The 19,079-nt window shown below is 39.8% G+C and overlaps 2 protein-coding genes across 2 annotated transcripts in view; both read right to left on the reverse strand.

Moving 5' to 3' along the window:
* The window catches only part of GGACT (gamma-glutamylamine cyclotransferase), a 28,492-nt gene extending 27,880 nt beyond the window's left edge, over positions 1-612 (reverse strand). The window contains exon 1 of the mRNA XM_041478273.1: positions 497-612. The gene's annotated coding sequence lies outside the window, so the exon portion shown is untranslated. The remainder of the gene's footprint in view (positions 1-496) is intronic.
* Positions 613-5,006: 4,394 nt separating this feature from the next.
* The window catches only part of TMTC4 (transmembrane O-mannosyltransferase targeting cadherins 4), a 53,089-nt gene continuing 39,016 nt past the window's right edge, over positions 5,007-19,079 (reverse strand). Inside the window, exons 12-18 of the mRNA XM_041478276.1 lie at positions 16,661-16,740; positions 16,381-16,488; positions 16,117-16,258; positions 15,334-15,448; positions 14,750-14,862; positions 8,438-8,507; positions 5,007-7,919 (exon numbers count right to left, since the gene is read on the reverse strand). Of these exons, the coding sequence (XP_041334210.1) occupies positions 7,768-7,919; positions 8,438-8,507; positions 14,750-14,862; positions 15,334-15,448; positions 16,117-16,258; positions 16,381-16,488; positions 16,661-16,740 (780 nt within the window). The 3' untranslated portion in view covers positions 5,007-7,767. The remainder of the gene's footprint in view (positions 7,920-8,437; positions 8,508-14,749; positions 14,863-15,333; positions 15,449-16,116; positions 16,259-16,380; positions 16,489-16,660; positions 16,741-19,079) is intronic.

Genomic DNA, 19,079 nt, shown 5'->3' on the forward strand with positions numbered 1-19,079 from the left:
CACACATCATAACCCATTACAAGGGCCCTTGTAAGGTAAGTTACTAAAAGGAATATTTGGATCACAATGAACACTTCCGTTTGGAGGATGCGCCCGACCACCTTGGCCGGTCCAGCGGCGGGGACAGCCCTCCCTGCACTCCGCCGTGTCACCGACGGGCCTCGCCTCGCACACTGCGGCGCTGCTGCGCCCTTGTCCCGGCCGGGAGCCCCGAGCCGCCCGCCGGGCCCCCGCCGCCGGCAGGGCCGGCTCGCACGTGGCTTTCGGAGCGCGGCCCGGGCCGCAGTGTGCTCCCGGCAGGGCGCTCCCGGCAGGGCGCTCCCGGCAGGGCCGCACCGCCGGCAAAGCCCCCGGCCGCCGCCGGCCCTCCCGCAGCCCGTGCCGGCACCTCCGCTTCCCCTCAGCGCTTCCCCGCGGCATGAGGGCTGAGCAGGGCGGACCGAACCCGGCCCAGCCGCCCCGCCCCGCTCTGCCCGGCGCTCTTCGGGACACTCACACGCCAGCGCTGCCTCTACGGCTCCACTCCCGCCTGCGACCTCCGCCTTCTGCCCGTCCCCGGGCGCCTCTCCGGGGAATAGGCGGCGGGGCGGAGCGGGGCGTGGGGCGGCGCCTGCCCGCGCTCCCTCCCCTGCGGACGGGGCAGCGCCGGGAGCCCGGGCGCGGGGGTGAGCTGGGGTTGCTGGCCGGAGCCGGCCCTGCTGCCAGAGGGAGGGATCGTGCTTGGCGGGAGCGCGGACAGGGCGGCCAGCCGGGCTTGGGGCCGGGAGAGCCGGACACCCCGCGCCCGCTGCCAAAGCGGGAGGAGCGCCCGGCGCTCCCGGGAAGGGCCGCTCCCGAGGCCGGGGCCTCGCCTGCTGGAGGCCGTAATAAACGTGCGTGAAGCAGTGCAACGTTTGGCAGCCAATCTGGCCTTTAGAGAACCTTTAAAAAAACTCCTTGTTATTTTATAAACGCTGTTGACTACTCTGTAGGAAGGGATTTTGGCTGCAGGCGCAGATTGGTCTTGAGCCTGCTGAAGCAGGAGTTTTAAACTGAGGGTGCTAAGTGCCTTTCTGTTGGCCACCTTTGCAGGCAGCTCCTAGTTACCAGCCAGACTCCCTAAAGCTGGGTCCGTAGGGATCAGTTTGTTCTCTAGCAAAGCATGTGAAGGTTACACACAGTAAATCACTTTAAAGTAAATGCATTGATAGGAGGAATAAGAGTGAGTTATCCTTTTTACTGGTGCTGTAGAAAGGGCCCCGGGGGTCAATTTACCTGGATGGTGAGTCAGCAGTGCCCTGGCAGCCAGGAGGGCTGAGCATGTCCTGGGGGACATCAGGCACAGCCGCACCGGTGGGATTGTCCTACTCTGCTCTGCCCTGGAGTGGCCTCACTTTGAATATTGTGTGCAGTTTTGGGTGCCACAATGTAAGGAAGATACTTAACTATTAGAGGGTGTCCAAAGGAAGATTTTGAAGATGGTGAGGAGTCTAGAGGAGAAGTCGTATGAGGAGCAGTCTGTTCAGCCTGCAGGAGACTGAGGGGAGACCTAATTGCAGTTTACAGTTTCCTCATGAGGGGAAACAGGGGCAGACACGGATCTCTTCTCTGGTGACCAATGATGGAATCCACGAGAATGGCCTGAAGCTGTGAAGTTATGTCAGGGAAGGTTTAAGTTGGACATCAGAAAAAAGGTTTCTCTACCAAAGGATGGTTGAGCCCTAGAACAGACTCCCCAGAGAAGTGGTCACCAGAGAAGTGTCAGGCATCAGCCTGACAAGAAGTGTTTTGGACAAAACCCTTGGGTACACGGTGAGACTCTTGAGGATGACCCTGTGCATGCAGGGCCAGGAGTTGGACTGGGATGATCCCCATGGGTCCCTTCCAACACAGGATATTCTATGATTCTCTCTGGAGCATACAAGTACCATTCTGTAGCCTGGTTATTGGGACAGCAGGTGATATTTTGGTGTCAGTTCCTCCTCCTTGACTAGTTACTAAGTGGAAGCCAGGTGGTATCTTTTATAGACTATTCAGTTTTTTACCCAATTACCATTCATTAATTCTATTCCGCTTATAACACTAGGTAGGATTGTTGCAAAACAACATATATAAATATGTATATGTAAGTATATATAAAAATTTTCTTAAGAAAGGATGTTCTTTGATGTTTGTTCTTTGTATGCTTTTAAGCCTAATCAACAAGAAGGGATATTCAATCTGTGAGCAGATAACAGCTAACAAGCAAGATCTAAGTAATGTCCAGGTGTTAGAAAAAACAAATTACTTGGTAGAATTGCCTTGTTAGGGTTTAGGGCTTGAAATGCTTCAATGACCTCAGATCTAGGGGAAGGTTAACAAAGCTTGGAAAGGAAGATATACCACTGATAGTGGACACAAAGAATGTGGAATTTGCAGGCCATAAAGACATCTGGCAGAACTCCCAACATAAAATAGGAGCTAATAAACCCAACCCAGTGATTGTGCTGCAATCAGCTCTGACTGGGTAAATTATAATTCCATCAGAGGGAGATTGTGACCATCAGCTCACAGACCACCAACTCAAGAAACCCGCCAACCCCAAAGAAGAGAAAGACTGAGCACAGGACTAATTAGCATGAGAAGCAAGAGACTCATTAACCAAAAAAAGAACACCAGTTAATAAGAGAACTATGTAACTTCCAGCCAAGGAACACTAATTCCTTTGTTTGCTAAATTCTATAAATAGTAAAAAGTTCTGATTGTGTAAAAGTTCTTATTGTGTAATTTGTGCAATACCACTGATTGTGCAACTCTGAAATAAATAATCAATGTCTTTCTTAAGTGTGTCATTATTGACTTGTTGCACACTGGGTAAAAAATCCGATTTTGGCAGAGGAGGTTGCTCAGCATTTGAGGCAGTAGCTCCTGCTTTCTATATGTTCTCATTTTAGAGACTGAATTAATTATTTAAGTATTCCATTGCTTTCTTCAGGTGCTGCTTCTTGTTTGTTTGTTTAGGCACACACATTTAACATCAATAGACTCGTGCTGAATCAAGATTTTGAACTGTTACTCTAAGAGGAAGACTGTCCCATTCGTAGTCTGCCAGGCCATTAGGTTTTCTTCCTAGCTTGTAGCAGAACCCTGAATCAAAAACTTACTACAAAAATAAACACCACTGTCACAATTAAAATCTATGCAAAAAAAAAAAGCAAAATGCAGATTTATTTCATGGCTTCATTACAAATGTATTTACTTCCTGCTCAGCTGAAAATAAATTGGAACATTCCATTGGCAGTCTAAGTGCTTAATATTACATAAAAAAGTTCAGCTCAGAAATCACAAGCTACCAGTTTCAGTACCTGTAGGGATTTTTCCTAACAAAAATAGTTATTTTAAAAAGCCCTGAACCACTTGACATGTATCATCACTGACACACACTGAACACCCATGCCACAACACAGCAGTGCAACTTTCTAACACAAGGTAATCGGTCCTCCAGTGCTCAATAGTCCATGCAGCTGGGCACATCCTCTTCCTTGGAGGGATATATAGTCCTTTTTCTTTAAAGCACAGAGTGCAAGTTGCTGTGTTCATAACATTACACCTATGTACAACCACTTCACGTTATTGTGGAGCCCAGCACAGTCTGAAGTGCCTTTTACTAGTGGCACCTGCTTCTTATGGTGTTCCATGACACAAATTTGGCTCCCTCAGCTTTTATGTCGCAGAAATCCAGCCATGTGATCTCAGTTTTGCTCCCAGCAAAATTTAGTCTTTTCCAGTTAAACGTGCCCTCATTAACACACATTTGGTAGAAACACACCAAGAGCTGTGGAAGGGAGCACTGGTGAAAGGGCCAAGTTGAGAAGCACATGGGAATCTACATGTAATGACAGGTATGTGAATGTACCAATACTCATGTGAAATATGGGACACAGGCAGGAACCAGCAAATAAGTATCAAAAGATATCAAAACAAAAAAACCTCACCATACTGAAACACACAGTGCTATCACATTTAACATTCTAACACCTACAGCTTGAAACAGCAACTGGAACTTAAGGGAAAAAATACAAATCTCACTGTTGTGAATTTAAGGAAAAAATGTAAATCTCACTGTTGGAACAGTTGCTTTAGAATTGCTTTTTAAAATAGGAGTGAAGGACACCAAAATTCAATAAAAAGTTGTTACTGTTCATTACAGAAACATAAATAAGCTAGCAATGAATCAAATTGGTTGTGAATGTTCTGTTTTCATACGCAGGGGTTTGTTGTTCACTGCTTTATCACTCATGTAAATTTATCAAAATTAATTTGTTTTCTCCTACTCCCTCATCCAGCTACTCTCTGTCTCTCAAGGCAAGTATCTGCCAGTTTGATTCAATGCCAGTCTTTTAACATTCTTGGTGTCAGTAATGTATGAGAATGCTAGAGGGGCCAGATTACTTTGTGTATGGGACCAGATTACTTCAACTGAAAGCAGCAGTGAGATTTTTCCTCATGTATATGAGCTGATCACCTTAGTTACCCTCTGAAGTTAGTGAATACGAATATCTCCTTCAAGTATGACTTCTCACATCCTAAAGATGTTTTTTTTTTTTTTCTCCAGTGACTATAAAGAGAAACTAGGATGAATAGTTTAGATACAGGTATCTCAAATATGAAGGAAAAGGTTCCCCGTGAATAGGCCAAATATTTTTAACAAACTGTTCAAAAGTATTATAGATTTTTATTTCTTAGTGCCCATAAACACACACACAACCCACATCTCTAAAGTTTAAATACTATGAAATTAAATAACAGGAAACTTCATGTACATGTCATTGGTCTAGCCACAATAAAGACATACAATCAGGGAACTCCACTGGAAGTTTTTGGTGAAAAGAGACTAACATCCATAGCAGTCATTGTGACTATTTTCTTGACTCCAGTCTGTGCATTAAATCATTCTGTTTTATCTTCTCAAAACTGTATTTGAGCAAGTAATCGTTAAAAAAAAAAAAAAGGCTTTGTAATTTCCCTAGAGAATCAACAGGCCAACTGATAAGGAAACTTTAATCTTCTAGAATTAGCAATGGGAAAAAAAAATCCAGCATGCTGGAAAGATAGGCAATATTTGTAACTACAGCTATGTACAAACCCACTTTTTCTTAATCTTTTTCTCTTTGAAGTGTTCTGCACTGTTCCAGGAGTCAGTTATGAGGTATGAAAAACAATAAAAAGGTTAATGTTATAACCATTTTAATAAAAACCACTGCACTGTTTGCACTTTCAAAATATTTCTGAAAATAACGTAAAAAATATTTAGTATTCTTAAAAGTCTTAAGGAAGTTTTTATTACAAAAGCAGTCATCTTTGTGGCTTCTTCCATACACAATTCTGCCTCAACATTAAACTCAGACATATGGGTATGCTTCATATTACCATCATACAAATAATCACATTGAATTTCTATAGCAGTAAATATTATATAAAACAAATAAACCCTCACAAAAACATATACAGGTAGCCAGAAAAATTATGTTGTCTGTACTGAAAAGTAAACACTATTTTCAAACACTAACAAAACATCCAAATTGTTTGTCAGTCTCTTCTGTCTTAAGACTCTTGAATAGAAGGACTTCCACAGAGGAATTTCTACAACTTTGGTTTATAATGACCTAGAAAAAATTTGTCCCTCATACATAATATTGATCTAGTGGATGTCTTTAAAGCTGATATGGAGAGCAACAGGGAAAACTACACATGTGGACTTTATGATGAGAATAATAATTTAAACTCAGGATGTCATATTCCAAATATACAGAAAAGACCTGATTATAGTAAACATATTTATCTTCTGCTATAAATTAGCTCATCCAGCAAGATCCCTACTCTTTAATTCCTCATGACTGAAGAAGCTATGTGTTCTCTCTATGTGATGAATAGTAGGCTATGTATGGAAAGCCTTAAGAACCTGCTGCTTGTACTGAAGGGTGTATCTATTTCAGCACCTTTCAGATACAAAAGTTGGTACTAAGCTAGGCTGGTCATTGGAAGATGATTAGCCATACTGGTGCAGTGCTCCGCTTACCAGATACTTATCAAAGAGCATGCTTGGATCATATTCAGAAACAAACTTCTGAAAATTTTGTCCAGAAAGCAGAAGAAATGGAAACAACTGCCACGGCTTTGTATCCTATGCAAATTAATTAGTCCCACTGAGAAACAGGCTATACCTGTAGGAGAGGAGCACACATACATGCCTCTGGCACCACAACTAAAACCAGTATGTAGCCATGTTCATTTGTCCAAAGCCAAATTTGTGGACAGCACCACACTGCTGCAGCCTTGCTGGCTAGTTCTGCAGTTAGTGTGGCAAAAATAATGCACTGAAGTGTCTGCATGACTTGTAGTACCCGAGCTAGCTTTGATCATACTGTGCTGATCAATTTCTCCCAGGGGACATGGATGGCAAGAATAAAGGAGTATGAAAAGACAGGTGAAGTTCCCTAGCTTTCATATCCAATAGCAAACTTCCAGTCTTAAACAAACAAAACTAAACATCTCAAAAAACCCCAAAGAAACTGGAAAAACCAACCACCAGCAAATAAACAGACATGTGACTACTTCCTGAAGCAGGAATGTAAATATATAGTACATGACAAACAACTCTGGACAGCCAGAGTTCAAATGTGTATTAAAGCATAGCCCCTTTTGAGAGGTAACATGGTATCAACATAAACCACCTCTGAATCATCCCACATTGATGTGCTCAGTTTATGCATTAACAGCTATGCTTATTTATCTGCCTCTTCAGCAAACACATGAGCAATGGGAGACAAAGGTGAAGCCAAGTTCTTTTAGGTAACAGATCAACAGCCAAGGTCAGGTCTTCTGCACAGTTACTGTTCCACAGAAGTTCTCTCTTTATTCCCCAGCAATATAGCAGCTCAAAGGTGTAATGTCCTTAACCAGAAAGCACTGAATTGCCTGAGAATACAGCAATTAGCTCCTACAGACACTATACTGTACTTAACCACTGACCTGCCACAGGAGCTAAAGCAATTCTGACTTGTTGTCCATGTTGTCTGTGGTTGATGAGGCTGCCTGCGAGACCAGAAACTCTACCTGACTCTGTTGCTTCACCTTCTTTTCATTAGCTGCTTGCTAAAATCTCTATCTTAATCTAACAGTATTTTCTACACTCAAGCATACCTGAGCAGTACACTGGCTGACAGACATTTATGGTCAAATCCTTGCCCTTATTTACTCCTGTACAAATCTGACACTTCACAGGCTGGAGAGAGAAATGAGCATAAGGGCTTAACCCAAATTGTATGAGTAGACTGATGTGCTGGAGAGAATTCATTCTTCCACTGGCTCTGCAGGACTGGCACTGGAAGGCAGTAATAAAACCGAAGTGGACAGATATTCTTCATACTTGAAAAGATCAGGATTTAAACAGGAAATTGCACTTTTAAGTATCACTTTCAGAAATAAAACTGCCTCCTGCTATTCATCCCGCTACTAAAAAGTCAGATGAAGATATCAAATTACACATGTATGCTGTGAAATTCCATCTGCATTGCTTTCATATACCTATAAAAATGTTCTAATGGAATTTAAAAGCAGTTCAAGTAAAAATAAAACGATCCCTCAAGCTGAAATGTTAGGATCTGTAGGAGGGCAAAACTGGACATTCAAGTGTGCAGTGCTGGTGGCGTTGTTTTTGAGAAATGATGACTGAAGCCTGTACATGGTCAAAAGTACCCATGTAACAGCAGTTGTAAACAACATGCACGGGCAACCTGAAAAGGAACATCAGGCACCGCCTTTCTTTTGCAACTGCTCCAGTTTTCTTCTTAAGAGGTTGTAGTTTTCCTTAGTTCCCGGTGCCATGGGATCAAGCTTCAGAGAGACTTCATAGTGCTTCTTTGCCAAGTCAAGGTTTCCCCAGCGATGATAAAGCACAGCTGGAACATCAATGGGGAATTTCGTTAGCAATATTGTTGAATAATGTACAATCTTGCCAATCACTTGGAGAACAACATTGAGGTATTTGTTTCCAGAGAGGGTCTGTCACTGGCTGGTGGCACAGTAGCTGCTTGTTCTGTTGCCAAATGCAGGAGCAAAGCCTGGGAGCAGAACTGGCATGGGAATGATGAAGGAATGAATTACAATGGAGCCATAAATGGCAGCTCTTATCTGGTGAGCTCATTGCGGGTTACAAGCACAGCATAAATGAACCAATTTGCAGACACTGAAGTGCAGCTACCTCTGGGCTGGATTTTGCAGCCCTCTTGATCTGTCATATCGTGTGACAGCTTTTCTGGCTTTAGTGCCTTGTTCTTCTGGCTGGCAGTTCTTCTAGAAAGTAAAATAGAAATCTGCCCAGCAGAAAGAAGGCGCAAAAGATTGCTTTTTCTTTTTAAACACAATGAATATGAAGCAAATAAACAATACAGCTGATAAGATTTAGAAAGGCTCTTACCCAAATTACCGTGATAGCTGGCAGCATTTGGATTGGCTTTAATTGCCTTGAGGAACAAAGCTTCAGATTCCTGAATAATTTAAAATAACAAGTCATCAGGGAAGTCCATTCTCATATATATAAAACAATGCCAAATTTACCCACCACTGTAATTACAAACCTTCCAAAACTATGCCATATCTATATGATACCACCAAATGAATATTCTAAACCTGCCTGATCTGTAGCTCAGGTGGCTACAGCCCCCATGAAACCAAAAATAATACTGCAAATAAGTGTCGTGTTTTCACAGGCTGCTCTTATTTTAGCAGAAATTTATTAAGTACCAGTGAACTTTGCTCTTTACCTAAAGTACCTTTTTTTATTTGTTATAGTATTTTCAAACATTACCTGCTGAAGTTTTCCCTACTTACGCAATCAAATTAAGGAAATGTAATTTGGTATCTAAGCAAACTGCTTATAGACACTTGTTCCTTTTACAATAGTTTTAGCATTAAAAATAGGGGCATTCCAGTAAATCTCTTTCAAACAGATGTTTCAGTGCGGTTCCCGATGAAGAGTAGCTGAGTACCTTTTACTTAAAAAAGCATGCCAAATCTTATCATGCCACGCAACATCCTTCACATTTTCCTCACCAGTTATCTTCTCTGTATTAGTGTTTACAATGTGTGCTCTTAAGACTCTTGATATCTGAGTTCCTCTTAGAAAACCTCAGGTCCCTCACCTAATATTCAGAGAATAATTTACTGCTAAATTTATTCTCTAAGTAAAACAATTCTGTTTTTCCAAACTAGCTGCTAATATTGACACTTTTTTCCCAGAGCATATTTCCTGCAGAAGTTTAAAAACTCACATCCTGGCCAATACAAATGGAGCATATTTACTCGCTGACATGCAAGTTTAGATACTTGAGAGCAAATTTTACATAGATTTCTATGCTGTGCTGTGCTTTAGGGAAAGTTGTTCATTCAGTTTCAATGCAAATGACCTAAAGATAAAATTACCTCAATGTGGTAGGCTTCCATCTGAATGCACATACTTGCTGTCTGAGGTATGTGAGAACAGTAACATGGAGAAAAGTCCTTTCCTTTGTGCTAAGCTTTCACTGCTTAAAATAAATCACAGGCTCTACTGAAAAAGAAAGCCTGTCAGCCAGATTTTTGGTTCCACCATCTTCTCATGTCAAGCATGAAATAACTCTCTGTAAGGGTCCCTTCAGGGGAAAAGAAATTTCTGATGTCAAGATTGAGTCACTCAGCTCTAAGTGACTTAAGGAGCCTCCCCATATGTCCAAATTCAAACCCAAACTAAAAGCATTGCTGAGCACAGCTGAGGCTGCCATTCTCAATCCAGGAGAGACTCATGCAGAAAGTGCCTTCATCGCCACAGATCAAGGAAATTACAAACCCCAGGGTTCTAGCTAGGCCAATGGAGGGCTATGAAGATGATGAGGGGACTGGAGCATCTTTTACGAGGAAAGGCAGAAGGAGCTGGGCCTGCTCAGCCTCAAGAAGAGATGACTGAGAGGGGACCTTGTCAGTGTCTAAGTATCTGAAGTGAGGCTGCCAAAAGGATGGATCCAGGCTCTTCTCATTCATGCCATGCAACAGCACAAGAGGCAATGAGCAGCAACGGATGCGCGGGAAGTTCCACCTGAACATGAGGAAGAACTTCTTTACTGTTCAGGTGACAGACCACTGGAGCAGACTGACCAGAGAAGTTGTGCCGTGTCCTTCCCTGGAGATATTCAAAACTTGCTTGGATGCAATTCTGTGCAACCTGCTCTAGGTGAACCTGCTCTAACAGGAGGTTGGATGAGACCATCTCCAGAGGTCCCTTCCAACCACAACTATTCTGTGATTCTGATTTTGTTTCAGGACAAGGAGTATTTGGATAGGAGTTAACAAGGGGAACCAGATACCTGCAAATTTACTTTGATAGTGCAAGTTTTAGCATTGCTTTCCTATGGCATGAGCAGTTGCTCCAGCATTCTCGTACCCAGACTATTAAAGTCCCTGGATGCATTGGTCTTTTTGAAACCCATACTGTTTAGAACATGATTTCATTCGTATTTTGGATGATGGGACTGAATGCAGTTTCAAAACTTTACAGATAGCACCTAAGAGGAGGGAGTGAGAAATACATTGGAAGGGAGGACAGCTATTTTGAGGGACTTGGGCAGGACAGAGAAACAGACTAGCAGGAATCATAGAATGGCTGAGGCTGGAATGGACCTTTGGTGGCCATGTGATTTTTATAAGCACTTCTGAGACCACACCTGGAGTATGTGTTCAGGCTGGGGGTCTCCATTACAAGAAAGACACAAACATACTCCAGTGAGTCTTGCAGAAAGCCACCAAAATGGTACAGGGCTGGAGCACAAGATGTGCAAAGACCAGCTGAGAGAACTGGATCTTTTCAGCCTTTGGGAGAGAAGATGAAGGTGGCTGCCTACAACTACCCGATGAGATAATACAGAGAAGAGGGAAACAGACTCTTCTCACATGTCTGTGAGATGGGATGAGACATAATGGATGCAAACTGGCATACAAGAAATTCCAATTAAAGGAAACATCAATTTTTTTTTATCATAAAGTTGGTCAAGCATTGAAAGATGCTGTCGAGAGAGGTTATAGAATCTCTATTGACAGAGATATTCAGGATTCAACTGGAACTGGCACTGGTTTGGGTTAGGGGTTGGACTAGATGACCTCTAGATGTCATTTCCAGGCAAAATTTTTCCATGATTTCCATGTTTCTCAGTCACCTGAGAAACATACTGAGACTCAAAAATTTGGCAAGTGGTGCAAGATAACCTCCTCTTTTCATACAACTCTCAAATCCTAAAAATCAACAGTGGATTGGCATTTGAAAGCATGCAGTAATTTCAAGTCCCACAAAGTTTAGTATTTTGGTCTAGTAAATCTCTTTTTTCCTCACTGGGCAGGTTAACAGCAATAAAAATGAAAGATATACTGACCACTTAAATCAGCCTTACGCCTAAAAGTTGCCACCTACACAGAGGAGGAGCACCTAATGTACATACTTGCATCCTTTCACTGCTGAAGGACAATGGGATAACATGTGCAATGTGCTTCCAGGTAATTTACTGAAATAGATATTCAAGAGCTGGCTGCCATTATCATGCATCTTCAGCTCCATGCTGAGAATATTTTTATCACCACTACTTTGCTCAGCAGCTAGTAGAAGCATAGTGGTTGTTTAAAGGCTATTTAAGGCGCATCATATTCATATTACTGCGGATATATGGAGTAAATATCCCTTCCAGTACATCAGTGGTATTTCAAATCGCTGCATCTTGCCAAATCTTCAAGTGTTGCCAAGAAACTTGCAGCTTGCATATAGCAAAGGCTTGGGGTAAGCACGCTGCATTCCATCTGCTGCCAAGGCCACAAAATTGTAGTCTGGCTTTATTTCAAATACAAAAAATGCTGAATGGTTTCAATTTATTGCACTTTTTACAGAAAAAGCATAGATATATATGTAACAAAAATATAGCACACATCTTTTTCAAAGAACTAAAGATAGCTTGGTTCTTCATCAATTGAGATAAGAACAAGCATTCTGTTGGTGTAACAGATGTTAATTGAAAAACCCAAACAAAACCACAGAACAGCTCATCCTTTATGTGCTTTTCTCTCTGGAACAATAAATCATTCATCACTAGATACAAACGTAAAATAAAGGGCTATCTTTTTTATTTTTTGTGACGTAGGAAACCTATTTTCTGCTGAAAATCAATGTGCATTTGAAACTGAAGGAGAATGTTGTGTGCTTATTGGAAGGAGAATTTTGCGTGCTTATTGGAAGGAAATCTCCCACAACATAATAAAACCTTTTTGACTCCATGTCTTTTAAAATAAGAGATAACAAAAAACCCCAGAACAAATCTTCCTGTGCAACAACAGAGCCAACATAGTAGCAACTTTTATACAGACACATAACGAGTAACCTAATAAATTAAATGCCTGAGGTTATACAACACATCAGACACAGCCCGGCAGCACTCTGAAAATTACCTCCATCACCTTGACAGTCTCCATCCCCCGTTCCTCCCCTCCAATTCCATTCAATAAAAATCCTTGAAGAGCCATCCACTTCTCTGTTTTTACATGGTGAGGAGGTGGACAAGAAATCTGAATTTTTCATGTTTTTTTTTTGTCAGTAAGCATTCTCCCATTACAAACAAATCTGTATCTCCTCTTTCCAGGCAATGCCAAATACAGCTGCTGAGAGCATAACCTCTGTGAGTCCTCTTTCCAATTCCCTTAATTTGCTCTCCCTGTTATAACTCATCAGTTTTTAGTGGCTAGTTAAGCTTTGCACAAAACTACTACTCCATATTAAACTATTAAAACACTCACTGGCACCCTGCTTTTTTTTTTTTTCCTGGGCTCCACTATTCCTTTTGCTTTTTTCAGACTGTGCACTTAAAAGCTGCACTTTCCCCTACTCTTATTTCTACATTGTCTCCAACACTTTCTCCTGCAGCATAATAACCTTTCAGAACTGGCAATCAAAACCACTATCTTCTTTTTTATTTTTTAAATCCACTAAGACAGACTTGTCTCTCCTACACCTGGAAAAATTTTCTAGCTCATTTTCAACTTGTTTTCAACTTATTTTTTTAAATTTATTTCATTATAAATTCTCTGTATTCTGTCATGCTACATATTCTCCCTGATGAATGACTATAAGATCCTCTATTCTTCCACAGGCCTGACTCACCAAAATAATTCTAGCAATTACCTCCTCCATAATCTCATATCTTATACATTCTGGATGTTAATTTGTGTCATTCTGGAACTTTGTTAAACCAACCTAAAATATGTATTTATAACAGTCTCAGGTGGAGAGAGAAAAGAATTAGAGTGTCCAGCCAGTCTAGAAAAACAGTAACAGGGTGCTCAACAGCATCACTAACACAAACAAAAGCCAGTGCTGGGTTGTCACAGGTCCTGGCCTCACATGTGAACAGGTCAGGACTGCACAGCTGGTCAATACTGTAAAAATATAAGTGGTCACAGTAACTACTGGACAGATGTATCTGTTTGGAGAATCATGGACTTATTAAAGTTGGAAAAGACCTTTAAGATCACAAGGCCTAACTGTAAACCCCACACCACCAGCATGTTCACCATTAAACCGTGTCCTCAAGTGCCACATCCATACATTTTTTTGAACACTTCCAGGGATAGTGACTCCACCACTTCCCTGGGCAATCTGGTCCAATGTTTTACAACCCATTTTGTGAAAAAAATTTCCTGATATCTAATCTAAACCTTTCCTGGTGCAACTTAGGCAATTTCCTCCTGACAAGTTTCATATTGTACAATCTTCTTACTTTGTATGTAAATGAGGATGTTCCTGCAGTGCTGTTAACATTATCACTATCAGAAAGACATCAAGCCCCTTAAAAGCCTAAAAAAACTGAAAAAAGGTTCAGTAAATTATGTTTTTCTAAGGAACACCAAGGACTTGATTATTAATTTGTCCCTATTACATACATAAATCACTGATTATAGAGTCAATTTAAACAACTAACTATATTAAATGTGTATGATTTATTCTCTGTCATATAAGCTTATCATCTGATACAATTCCCTTTGGAAAACAAGGCATCCTCATCAGTTTCATTACATTTACTACTTGCAAATAAAGGGAGCTAATGCTGAGGTACCACTCACAGGCTGGTCCACTGTATCCAAGAGGAAGTTCAATACATTGAGCAATGCATGTACTTTCTCTCATAGCATTCTAAAGATCACCCAGGTATCCCATCCTCAGTCTGGGATGAACAAACTTGTGTTACTATATTTTAGATTGTGTCTGAGGCAAAAAGGCTAGAATTCTTATCTATATATGTACACATTCACAGAATACATAGCAAAAGCACAAGGATTAGCCTGTCCCATCTAATTTGAGTTCCTGAAATAAGGTCTCTAATTCAATGCAGGCTCTCCCCCTTGGCAGTGAAGCAACACAAGACCCTAACTGCCCTCTAGTGTGCTTAAGAGCCTATTTCTCTCCACTGACCACTGACATAGTGTAGGGCAGCAACATTTGTAACCCAGACATCTAAAATAAGGAGGGATAAGCTCAAGACAGAAGCACACACCAATACTGTGGTAGAAAGGGGCACTGAAACGTTTTAAACAGATTATCTAAGTCATAGTCCACAATGATCTCCTCAAATGGTTTCTACAAAAAATGTCGATGGAGTTAAATTAAGGGAAAAATCCCAACTAAACCAACCCAAAGCCCTAAAGTCAAAAAGCTCTAGTTACCTACCTTATATTTTTGTGATTTCCCCAGTACATTAGCCAAGGAAAACATAAGGGAATGATCATTAGGTATTAATTCCAGGGCTTCTCTTCCAACTGCTTCTGCTTGAGCTAGATTGCCTGGAAGCCCAGGTGGCAGAAAAAGAGAAGGCATGTTTCAACACAGCCTTAGTTCATGCTGCAAGCACACATATTTTACAAATAGCTGACTGCATAATTTTGTAGGGAAAACCAGGTATCACACACACACACACAAGTGTAAAATGCTGCAGACTAGTGCAACAGAGTATCTTCATTTTGTTTCCAACAGATAACACCTTCAGAAGAACAAGAAAGCAGAGATTAAAAAGTTCTGGAATTTATAATACAAACATGCTTGCACAGTGATGGCATTTTAAGTAAGTATCAGAAATTCAATTTGTGGGCTGGATTTCAAGTGATGCTTTAAAATCACCAAGTCAGAAGGCATTCTTCTATTATTAGAGGGTGTCTGGGTAGCCAAAGAAGAGGTAGAGATCCTTTTAGATAAAAACAGATACAGGTTTTTCTATACACTGAATTATTCATTAAAACATTCAAATAGACCTTTACCTGTGTTATCAAGCAATATTATCATATTGTTCCAGGCCAAACTGTGCTCTGGTTTCAGGACTGTAGCATTCCTCCATGCATTCAATGCATCTATGTGGCGATTCAAATCTGCATACTAAAACAAAAGAAAAATCCAGTAATTTTGCTATTACTTGCTTTACTTTCCTATCATTCACTAAAGACACTAAAAAGTTGTTAATGTCTTGTCCTTTCTAGTAGGATTTCTTTCTATAGACAAAAATAAACATAAAAGGAATACTCTTGTAGTATGGAAGATAAGAATGCTATATACTAATTTTCCTTTCCTCTGGAAGTGAGGCTTGTCTTCAAATATGCATGTACCAATAGAATAAGGAGAAGAAACAGCATACAATTTGGAAATCTACACAAGAGATTTAGTAAATATTTAATGTACATATTTTCAAAAATCTAATTTGAATTTTTCAGCATAGTTCTACTAGCTAACAATATTTTAAGGAATGCAAAACATCGGGAAATAATCAATAGTACCTTTTGGAAAAAAAATTAAAATCTGTAATTTTGTTTATACTTCTTTATATGATAAAGTAGGATTACCAAATGTTGTATGGAAGGAAGTATATTGGGAAAGCAATAGCAAAAGCTACCAAAAGCATGAAATCACCCTAAAATACAATATAAGCAAAGCGGGATAACTATCAGCTTTTAACATTACAGCAGAATTATATAAATCTATCTATATATATACATACAGAAAGACACACAGATTCCAGTCATTGCTATAATTTATTCAAAAGCACTTACCAACCGCCCTAAATTGTAGTAACAATCTGGATATTTTTTTCTGTGTTTAATTGCTGTCCAGTAGCTTTGCTCTGCCTCTTCAAACCTTCTTAAACTGTTCTGCACTATTCCTAGATTCATCCATGCAGCAGCAAAATCAGGTCTGGGCAAATTGGGAAAAAAACACCAAGAGAGAAGACAATTAAGCATCTGAAACACAAGATCTTATTGTATCATTTTGGCTCAATTGGTGCAAAACACTGCTTAGCATTGGTCTAAACATACTGTATTTGTACAGCTAAGGACAGCAACTCCTCTGCTTCATGGAGCTCATTTCTTTCTTTCAGAATATTTCCAAGGTTGTTCATGGCATGCACATATTTTGGATTCAACCTAAAATTTAAAATTTAAGAGATTATTATTATGTATGGACATGTATTAATATATGCAAATTGCTAGCTCTGCAACACTGCAGAACATGAAAATGAATACCTAAGCATTTTCTTCATGTTAAACATGAGAGCAATTTTAGGAAAGATCATTAAAGCAGTAAAATTTCTAATACCTTACAGCTTCTCTGTAGTATTTGATTGCAGCACTTTGATTTCCTTTGTCAGCCAGGTTTTTGCCAACATTGTAGTGCACCTGAAAACACAGAGGGATATTCCACCACAGTCAGATATTTTGTGGAATCAAGCAGCTAAAAGTTCTTTCTCTAAAAAGAAACAGTCAGCACTTGTGTCATTCATTGCTGGCTTTTGGTGTAGGTTGATACTTAGGATTGGATAATTCATACAATGAAGACAGTAAGACAAAATCTGAGGTACACATCAGCTTACCTATTCCAGCTATTTAAGAAAGATTATTAATTTCCTAGTTTTATAAATGAGGTCACCACACCTTTCACAAGACACTTGGTATGGAGACCTCCTGCTCTTAATTTTGTCTGTTTGCCAGATAAGAGAAAGTTTGACTCAAATCAAATCTGTCATAGCAGAAGGAACACTACAGCAATGTGTCAAACTTTGTTTTTGTTATTGCATAAACTAGAAGAAACTCAACATTCACTAAAAACCCAAACAAAAGGTAACAGACAGGAACAATTATTATCTAAGGATAAAAATGTATCAAAGAGCATTTCTGAAATAATATATGTAGCAATATGTTGAAGACTTTGCCTGTTAAAAACAGGCAATGATGAAGGAAGGATCTAGAGCTTTCAGACTACAGGGAGAAGATGCATCATCCTAATTTATGGCAAGAGTAAATAGGAATAAATATATATCAGGACAAATCTGAGTTGGAAGACATCTCAAATCCCATTTTAAGACGAATCTCAGAAGACTATGTTACCTGGCTGAAAAGTACTGTGAGTACTGACTCTTGAAAAGAGATTTCTCAGCACCCAGATCAGGACTCATTATTTAGATAACTTCACTATTTGAAATTGAATTGTATATACTTCATCTAAAACAAACACATATGGTAATTTTTTCCAAACTTTGAAAATCTAATTTCAAAATGGTATACAGGAATATCTTCAGATTGCATTCCAAAAAGATAGGTTCATAATGCACTTAGATAAGTCTAATTCACCTTCTATATTCAAAAAAGGATTTTATCTGTCCATTAACTGAAAAACCTTAATTGCAGTTGGCACAGTATCTGGGACCTACTGACCCAGCACACATGAGTGTTGGAGCCTAGTTGTTATGGTATTTACTTGTTGAATTCCATCTCTATATGATGGTAACTATGCAGTAACATACCACCACCAAATAAAGTTAAGGACATTTCCCATGCTTCCTCAAATGGGAAAAAAAGTATTTTCACTGGTTTTAGGGAGAACAGAGATGCCATAAAGCTTATTAAGCATGCACAAAGGCAGCTCCTCACACTCTAAGATATAAAATAGCACACAAATTCAGCATCCCATAAAAGCAGTTCTAGCACAGCTTCCACAAAGAAAAACATCCTGGCACTGTACTGTACATTCACAAAAATATGACAAGGCCCATGGCAAAGAAGGAACAGAATGGTACATTTATATCAAGAAACAACCAAATGAAATTCCATTGACAGTGTCAAAAAAATACAAGAAGATAGAGCAGATATGCTGAAGTTCACATATTCAAATTTTATCCAGATAAAAGATACATTGTGGCAACACAAAATAAATACTTAAAGATTTCACCGAATACTGGATGTTAGCCCTTGAAGTACGTAACTTTACACTTCAGTATCAGCAAACAAAATTATATTTAACTTGATTCAATTTCATTCTTTAAGAAGCTTTACAAAATGAAATTTGACTAAAGAGCAGATGAGAAAAATCTTGGTGTACACCAACCACTCAGTCTTTCACATGTCAGCTGCCTTGTGTTAGGAAACAGCACTTCACTTTCTATTTTTCACAGTTTTTTTTAAAACATGTAGTATCTTCACATCCATTTTTTTCCCAAAAGTACCAGCAGCAAGAATATTTTTCTCATGTAAACAGAATTGTGCAGTCTGAAGAAAACTGAGATAACAATTCTCTCAAGTCAAAACATCAAATGAAGTATTAAGTGCACATGTACATTTTGTGAACTGAACTAAAAAGATGTACTATAATCTACTAAAACTGATTGCACAACTATTTAAATAAACTATTATCCTTTCAAATGGTATATTTCTTTTGCCCTCAGCTATAGCTCCTGTGTGAAAGGAAATGATGTTTCTATACAATACCCCCAAAAATGAAGGGCTCCTTGCTGTATGTAAGTTTTCTAATTTCTCTTCAAGTGAAATTTTAGATTTAGCTCCTTTTAATATGGTGATGACAAAGAAAGGAAGAGCAAAAAAGCCCAAAACCAAACATATCAAAAGAAATGCCCAGCCTACTATAAACATCCAATGACAAAGCCAGTTCTGCAATGCGTTATAAGATGCGGCAACATCCTGCTCTTAAGAGCAGAAGCACCAAAGGGTTTCCAGGCACATCC

This window comes from Pyrgilauda ruficollis, unplaced genomic scaffold (genome assembly GCF_017590135.1).
Source record: "Pyrgilauda ruficollis isolate IOZ18807 unplaced genomic scaffold, ASM1759013v1 scaffold44, whole genome shotgun sequence".
NCBI classification, from domain to species: domain Eukaryota; kingdom Metazoa; phylum Chordata; class Aves; order Passeriformes; family Passeridae; genus Pyrgilauda; species Pyrgilauda ruficollis.